Source organism: Orcinus orca, chromosome 11 (genome assembly GCF_937001465.1).
Source record: "Orcinus orca chromosome 11, mOrcOrc1.1, whole genome shotgun sequence".
NCBI lineage: Eukaryota > Metazoa > Chordata > Mammalia > Artiodactyla > Delphinidae > Orcinus > Orcinus orca.
In genome coordinates this window covers 42,583,107-42,591,740 of record NC_064569.1, presented here as the reverse complement: position 1 = coordinate 42,591,740, position 8,634 = coordinate 42,583,107, and the positions used below count along the sequence as shown (strand labels likewise).

Below are 8,634 nucleotides of genomic sequence, written 5' to 3'. Positions count from 1 at the left end.
CACGATATGGGTCGCCTGGGGAGAAGCAGCAGTGGGCTGGGGTGGGCTACTGAATCCTCAAGTAATGCTGACGTAGGAGGCCTAGAGACCATGCTTGGAGAACCGCTGCCTTTGCTGGTGTCTGGCCTCATTCTGTCCTGCTGTGCATGTTTTTTTTTTTCCTTATTCTGAACTGATATCCTGTATTTATTCTACTTGTTGCTCTCTGCAAAGGGGAGCTTACAGGGTGCTGGAAGTCGTGGGGTGGTTGGTTACACTTGGTGGAAAAAAAGAAAACTACTTCGGCCCCAGTGAAAAAGCTTCTCCCAAGGATATTCTTCCCAAAGAGGAGATAGTATGTACAAAAGCCCCATTTTCTTTTTATTTAAATATCCTAAATATATCACGAAGGAACATACACTGCACTTTAATGGTAAAAAGATACAAGTTTATAACATTTTATAAAAACTACCATTTAAAAGTGATCTTGTTCATTTGATATTCCCCTCCCCCAATAGCAAAATAAGTATATTAAAAAAAAAAAAAAAAAAGAGGATGGAGAGGAAAGGTAGGGTAGGAGGGATTAAGATAAAAGCCCCAGGGCCACATAGAGGCAAAGAACATCTGGGGAGAGGGTTAAAAGTTGTGGCGGACTCCACACCGCATTTAACCCTCCAATGTCAAGCCATGGGGGCACAATCAGTAGCTAAGTGATGACAAGAGGCTATTGGGGGGGGTGGACGGAAAAGACTTGGGGTGCTGGGAAGGGCAGGGCTGGTGGGACCTGGTACAGGAGCCCACCTAGGAACTGGCGCTACTCTTTCCCAGGTCCCTGAATCCCATGTCCTGGTCTCTGAGAGCCGGCCCTACCTCCCTCTCCCTTCACTCCAGACACACCTGAGGCGGCTTTCCAGTGCTAGACCCCACCCAGCAGTGGGGTGGAACATTGGGCCCAGGAGCCTTTGCAGCGGTCTTGGTCTGTGATTTCCCTGGGGTGTAAGTGGGACTCCTGGGCTCCCTGGGCGCTAAATCGCTCCTTTGGACTCTCAGCTCCTCTCTCCTCACACATCCATGGCCCCAGAACAACAGCACCTGGACAACTGAGCTGACCACCTGCTCCTGTGTTTCCCCTCACCCAGTCCTCGGCAGGGGTGGTTCTGGTATGGCTCTTTGCACATTCGCTTAGAAGTTCCCTCTCTCCCGCCCACCCAGGCAGGAAGCCAAGGTCTGCAAAGGGCCAGGGCACATCTGGACCTAAACACACATTCGCACACTCAGGGGCACAGATCACTCGTGTGATTCTCTCCACACATACCCCAACTCACCCCAACCATAAACAGATTAGCCGCAGGTGACAGGAAGCAAAGCCTCCCACTTTCAAAAGCGCGTTTGGAAGGACAGAATTTTCTAAATGTATCCTAGACAAATCCCAGCCCCCAGCAGAGCCCTCTAACAGGGAGGGGGCTGGCTCACATGCAGAAAGATGCCCTACTTGCAGGGACCAAGGGCAGGTCCAAGGACTCGCGGTCTAGTTTCTGGACCACATTAAATGGGAGTGCCAGCACAGAACTAGAAGAGCACAGGTAGCAAACACATTCCCCAGCGTCTCCCCCACAGGATCTCAGATGCTGTCAGGGAAGATCTAAAGGGTATCACGCCTCCTTTCTTTTTCCCTGAAATCCTCACACCTCAGAGGTATGGAGACCCCCACCCCGCCATTTCCTCCAGAATAGGTAACAGCCAGGAGTCTGCTGCTGCTACTGCCTACATTTTTCTGGGAAATGAAATCACTTCCTGGAGATTGCCATCTCAGATCCCCACTGACAGCTTGGTCAGGTTCACCAAGTCTCCATGATTCTTCCATAATTACTCACCCCTCCTCCCCACAGGTCAGGGCAGGCCACAACCTGGGAGTCAACCAAACCCCAGAACCTCCCATAAGGATCCTTTCCTTAGCAGGAAGAGGGTTTTTATTTCACTTTAGAAAATTCATATTCACAAGCCCTGATTTGGGTTAGAAACACCCTAACCACCAGTCTGTGGAATCAATCTTAAAAAACCCCTCCAGAACAAAGCCCTCCAGTCCCCCAAGTTGAGTTCTTCAGCTTCTCAAGCACCCTTCAGATTTGTTGGGGTGGGGAGGTGGTCAGGAGAGGCTGCTTTACGCTCATCCTCCCCTGAGCTGAGGGCTAGAGAAGGGTTTGGCTCAATAATATGCCATCTCCAAGCATACAAAAACACTCACATACCACACACACACCCACACACCCACACCCCGCACACCCGATCGCTTTTTGGGGGGTGGACAGGGTGGTGGGGTCGGAGCAGAGAGGAGCAAAGAGTACAGTTAAGAGTAAAACCTACGTTAGGTTTCCTCCTCAGTTTTTTCTCCGCAGCATCCCCACACCCTGCAGTTCTTGGTTGGGTAGGGACGGCCATCAAGAAGGAAGCCGAGACCTTGTTCTTTGGGACTGAAGGCCAGACCCCCATCTCCTCTACCTGAATACAGTGATAGGACTTGGGCAGGGAGAAGAGCTCACACTGCCCAACAGTCATGTCAGGGGACACCAAATTCCTTTCGTTTCTTCAACAGCTGTTACCCAACTTGGGGCTAGTCTTGGGTTGCTCCTAAGAGGGCACAAGGAGAGAGATCCCACTTTGACATCCATGACTTCCTGCTCAACATCTGTCTGGCTTAGGAGTCAATATCAGCGAGGTAGCCAAAAACTATCTCCAAGACCAACTGCCCAAAGAGAGAAAGGAAAGGGGCCACTCTCACCCAAGTTTCCTCCAGAAGGCACTTGAGCTGACCCCATTAGGTACCAGTGTGGCATGGGCCATTACAACAGCCATGGCCACAACTCTTGCTCTTCCCCGAAGGAAATGAGAGGTACCTGTCCACTCTTCTTGGATCCAGCCCTTGTCTGCTCCTGTCACTGTTCTTCCTTTTGTCCCTACAGTGTATAAGGAGACCAAAGTAAGCTCAGCTGCCATCCCTGATCCTATTCTCCTTCAAACAGGAGATGAGGTACAGGGCTGTGGAACATTGAGGATCAACTGCAACTAAAAACTCAATTTTGGGGGAGGGCTGGACCAGCCACAGTCCCTACTTTGACCAGGACTCTATACCTCCATATTACCTGTTTCCACAGTGCACCTGCTGAGATCGTTTTTGGATAAACAAAAACAAGAACAGAACAAACAAATCCCTCTCCCCGATCTTTTCCACTTCAGCTGCCAGCTGGAGTCCAAGGTTGTGGGAGCCACACTTCAGTCTTGGTCCTGTACCTTTAGTCCCCACCTAAGACCTCAGACAAGGGTCCAGGGACTAGCTTCCCTACCCAGGAATGCTGAAGGAACTTCCCCGAGATACTCATAGTCTCAGATTATTTACAGAGCTGAAGCTCTGGGGCCTGCTGTCCCCGATGCACTCTTCTGGTCTCCTGGGTCCACTCCTCCAGGAGGGGGACAGGTACAGACGGGGTGGTGGTGGGACCATCAGACCAGAGGGGTGCGCTCTTCGGTAGAATCTTCTGATCACTCCCACCACCCGGGGCCCCTTGCGCCTATAGAGAAAACTGCCCGTCGGAAGTCTTGGACTGGCACCCTTGGCACATCCGTTTGTGTCTGAGTAATCGATCTGTCCGAGAAAAACACTGAGAAGAAAGGGAGGGTTAAGTGCCTGAGAGGAGAAACTCAGTTACTATTGGCTAGAGCTGCCTTCCCCACACGGGAGAGGCACACATCCCATTCTACACCCCCTTGGCACGTACACAGACGGCATGAGTGCACAGTGGTTAAGAATGCAAGCTCTGAAGTCTCAATTCTGGCCTAGTGCTTAGTAGCCGTGTGACCGTGGGCAAGTTATCTAACAGCCCTGAATCTGTACACTCATCTGTAAAATGGGCTAAAGGTACCTACTCACAGAGTGGCTGCTTCATTTATCACATATTTATTGAGTATCTATCTCAAGGCAGGTACAGTTCTTGGGGCTGAGGACAGAGTGGAGAACCAGAGGGACAAGGTCTCTGCCTCCTGGAGCTTTCATTCTAGTGTTCTGCAGATTCAACCTAAGAGCACGGAGCAAAGCCTGAGACCCAGCAAAGCATCCAGGAAGTGTTAGTTGTTATCGTTTCTCATCTCTTGTTCTTGTCTTATTTTGGTCCTGGCTCTTACATTCTCTACAGATCAGATATTGACCTCCCAGGGCAGAGATTTTATCTCTTCCTCCAAAGTGCACCTGCTCTGAAGTTCGATTCAGTTTGTCTCTTGTCCTGGATCTGCTGTGTCCTTGGGAAACTCAACCTCTCTAAACCTCAATTTCCCCATGGGTGAAATCAGGACAACACAGCTTCCTCACGGAGTTAATGTGAAGGTTAAACAAAGTAATGTCAGATATGCTCTCACAGTGCCTAGCACAGAGTAAGTATCCAAGAAATGCTATTATTATTATTACAATTATTCTAATGGCCCCTACCCATGATCAGCTGCATAAGGCCAGAGAGATATACATCACCCTGAGGTACTAACTCTAACATGGCCAGGAATGCTAGGTGGCCCCTTGTCAGGCAGGGAATGGCGGCAAGCCCTGGTTCTTAGGGAAGAAAGTCTGTGTGTGGGCGTGAATGGATGACACGTGAGCTTACCTGATGACACCGTTCACACTGGTAAGGCTTTTCCCCACTGTGTACACGCTTGTGACGCTCCAGGTGGTACTTCTGGATGAAGCGCATATCACATATGTCACACTCAAATGGCTTCTCACCTGGCCCAGGTGGAGAGAGAGAAGCGAACATCAGGAGGTATACATGGCAGGGACCTCATTCCAGGTATTTTCCCAGAAATCTTTAACTGTTAGTAATATGCAGACACCTAATGGGGAAGGGTCCCCAAAGCTGCTGGTCTCAGTGACACTAGATACATACAATGTCTCTGCCTCATTCACTTACTTTCTTTCTCTATTAGTATTTCTAATACTTACTCCTTAAAATAAACCCCACAAGAGCTACACGCAAATATAATACAAACTATGGACTATTCTCCCCCTTTGAATGTGAGCAAGAGACTTACCAGTATGAATAAGGATGTGCCTCTTGAGGTGGTAACTGCTCCTAAAGGCTCCAAAGCAGTGTTCACAAACAAAATTTTTGGGAATCTTTACTTGAAAAGAACCATTTTGTTCCACTACCACCACCTGGGGGCAAGAGTCAGGTATGTCATGAGGCTATCCCTCTGCCCTCTTCTTGCCCCCATTCTGCTCTGGGTCTATTTCCAACTGCTGGACAAAGTAACCTCTCTGATGCTGTCATCTCCCATATTCCTTAGAGTTAAAAGACCTTCTAAGGAAGGAGGTAGGGTGTGCAAGCTATCTGCCTCGTCAAACCCAACACTCTGAATTGACCTGAGGGGGAGTCGGCCTGCCCCTTTGCCACAGAATTTCATGCTCCCCTGACCCTCCTTCCCTTACCAAGGATGTTTCAGAGAGGGAAGAGATCAATTACCAAAGTGGTCGCTGGATGGAATCGGGGTGACACACTCACTGGCTATGAGGGAGCAAAACATCTAGGCAGAGCTCCGGGGTGAGCCAGAGAGGCAAGAAACAGGACTGCCCTATTCCCAAACTGGACCAGTTTGGGAGTTACCCCATTACCTGCCTTTTTCTTTTCTTTTTTTTTTGGCCGTGCTGCATGGCTTGCGGGATCTTAGTCTCTGACCAGGGACCGCCCTCGGCAGTGAGAGCGCCCAGTCCTAACCGCCGGACCGCTGGGAACTCCCCATTACCTGCCTTTTTAACAGTCTTTTTTGAATGGGAGGCCTCAGCCAAGCTGTCATCGTCTTTGCGGCTCCGGGACTTATCGCTGTCTTTTCGGTGGCTCTTTGAATACAAATCAAATCTAAATTTATAGTCCATCTCAGAACACAAGACAGGAGGCCAAAAGCTGCTTTGAGACAACTTATAAATGAGAGTAAATCACCTGCCCCGAAGGTTTAAAGAAAGTACGCATTCATTTCCTCGCCAAGTACCCTGGTTTTAAGGAGCTGTTGTACAGAAAAGACCTTCCTTTTCTGTACCCTTTTCTGTATCCTCTAAAATACCCACATTCATTCATTCCCCAGCTGGATCCCCTTTCCCACTTCCCTAAATAGAAGCACTAAGGAATCAAAGCTGGGCATCTTCTGGCAGAGAGCTCGGGCCACCCGACCCCCAGGTGCCGCAATGGACTCAAGTGCTGTACCTGACTCGAGCACCTCAGCATATCAGGGCTACCTGCCCGCTCTCCATTCTCGGCCTGCTTGCTGGCAATCTGGCTCAGCATCATCTTCTTGCTGGCTGCAGTGGGAACCAAACTCACACCTGCTAGGCCTTCACAAGCCAGGAGACTTGCCTAAGTTGAAAGGAGATGAGGTGTCAGGTCACCTGGCAGGGCAGGGCAAAAACAGACTGCCAACTTCTAAAGAACTACCTTTCACACCCAGCTACTAACATGCTGCTTCTCTCTAGGGAGCGTCCCTCCTCACCACAAAACCCTGCTTCCTTCAAGAGTCCTCCCTAACTCACCTCACCAGGAACTACTCATTTTGTCATCTGTCAGCATTTAGATACAGACCAAGTGAATAATCAATGTCATTGACACTTCTGTCATTGACACTTCTGTCATTAGCACTGTGCTGGGTAAAGCATGTGTCTGTGTATTACTCTGAAGTATTTCTAAGTCTTGTGTGTGGGCATGAGGGTCTCTCCTGTTGACCCACTCACACGGGAGATTTCTAGGGGAACTTCCTTCTTCCTCCCTTGATGACACTCAGCTTCACAGAGCCCACTTACGATTGGCAGACCTCACTGGTGCCAAATGTACATTCTATCGGGTCCTACAAACATGTTTATCAGTAAAGTTAGATTAATTTCTCCCTTTAGATTTTAAATTCCCTAGATGTTGCCAATTACAACAGATATAAAAATTAAAACACTTGGAAGGATTTTGGAGTTGAATATACAATTTCTCTCCTCCACCCCGGCCCACCATTTATATGTGTGCATATCCATATTTTTTCACATTCCCTGCTATACATACAGTTTAAAAATGACTTAAGCAAGAGTGAACACGATGCTGTGAAGTGGGCTGCAAACAAAGGAAGAAGAAACTGAAGGGCTCCTACTCTGCATGGAAAGGAGGAAGCTATGCATGCAGCTGGAAGAAAGCCAATTATACTGTAATCAGGCCGCCATCCTGGTGAGATTGGTAGGGGAGGGTCCCTGGAAGGAAGCTGGGAGCAGCTCTGGGGTTGCCTACATATAGCTTTTCTACCCAGATAACTACAATAACCTATCAAATCATCCTGTCTCTCCAATCCATCCTGTATCCCCGCAATGACAATTACCTTCCAAATACACTGATGTGACGTCACTCTGCTGCTTAGCATTCTTCAGAGAGTTCCCATTCCTTACAGAATAAAGACTAATTCCTCAGCAGGGCATAAAAGGCCCTTCAGTCACTCTGCTTGTTTCCCCAGGAAACAACTCCCTTTCCCTAACGTTCCCATCTATCACTATCTACCATATTCCTCTAACCATGCCCCACTTAAATCCTTTCCTCCTTAACTAGCAAACTACCTGCCGTACTCCTAACATCACCACATCCTTCCATGTCTCTAAGCCTCTGCCCATGCAGTTCTCCTTGTCTGAATGCCCTGTTCTGCTTGTTTATCTAGCAAAATCTTATGCATCCTTCCAGCTTCAACTTTTTTCATCCAAGCAGAAGGATCATTCCTCTCCTTCAGTGTACATACCTCTATTATTGCACATTCCTTCAATCAACAGATTCACTATGTCTCTACTACTAGCCAGCCACTAGGCAAGGTGTTGTGAATATAAAGATAAACAATAGAGTGTCTCTTAATCTCCCCCCCGCCCCAACCCAACTAGCCTGGAAGCTTGTTGGGGACAGGGACAATTTTATTCATCTTTGTATTCCCAGCACAATGCCTTGCATGTAACAGGAGCTCACTAAATTCCCGTTGAAAAAAACAAATGAAGCATTCACCAGACTGTTCACTCCCTCGTGCCCCTCAGCAGTTAATGTACCAAGTGTAAACTGAGTACATGTTGCTTTGCAAATGTCCCATCAGGGCCTGTGATGCAGTATAGCCTACCTCCTTCATTTGACTGGAAGCTCCCTGAAGGCAGGGGCTGTGGCCTGTCTCCTTTCCTTCCTCTAGATCTCCCCCTGGTGCTTAATACAGAGCTTCGCTCACTGGGTTGGTCAATATGTTGACTAAGGCAGCATTCAAGAGTGAAACTGCAAACACGCCTCCCAGTGATCTTGAAGGAGGAGGACTCGAGAGCTTTTTACCTGAGCCATGCTGATTTCTCTTAATGCAACCCAAAAGTTCACGAGTTTCTCGATCCACCTTTTCTTAAGACACTGTTGTTTGAAGAACTGTCACCAAATCACTGTAACAGCTCCTTCGTGTCCCTTCAGTCCTGCTGCCATACTGAACTGCCTTTGTCTTCAAACAGAACTTAGTGTCCTCCAAAAGGAAGATAGATGTTCCAAGAATCCCTGGTCTCTGCCTGGTTCCTGCTTACTATCTGAAGAAAAAGAGTCTTCCAGTCTTGGTTTTCCAGCTGAATTCTCTAGATGAAGTTCACGATCT

At 48.4% G+C, this 8,634-nt stretch overlaps 1 protein-coding gene across 2 annotated transcripts; it reads right to left on the bottom strand.

The window, feature by feature from the left end:
- Positions 1 to 339: 339 nt before the first annotated feature.
- ZNF740 (zinc finger protein 740) lies at positions 340 to 8,472 on the bottom strand. Of its 2 annotated transcripts, XR_004485533.2 has the most exons (7): positions 8,331 to 8,472; positions 6,216 to 6,365; positions 5,765 to 5,854; positions 5,050 to 5,173; positions 4,626 to 4,744; positions 2,874 to 3,635; positions 340 to 2,607 (listed from the first exon to the last, which is right to left on the bottom strand). XR_004485533.2 is itself a non-coding variant. In XM_004274271.4 (6 exons), exons 1-6 carry the CDS (start codon positions 8,337 to 8,339, stop codon positions 3,546 to 3,548), a joined length of 582 nt encoding a protein of 193 aa, XP_004274319.1. In that variant the 5' UTR covers positions 8,340 to 8,472; the 3' UTR covers positions 391 to 3,545. The 2 variants fall into 2 exon arrangements, 1 of the variants encoding a protein (XP_004274319.1); XM_004274271.4 differs by having other exon boundaries at positions 391 to 3,635.
- Between the last annotated feature and the right edge of the window lie 162 nt (positions 8,473 to 8,634).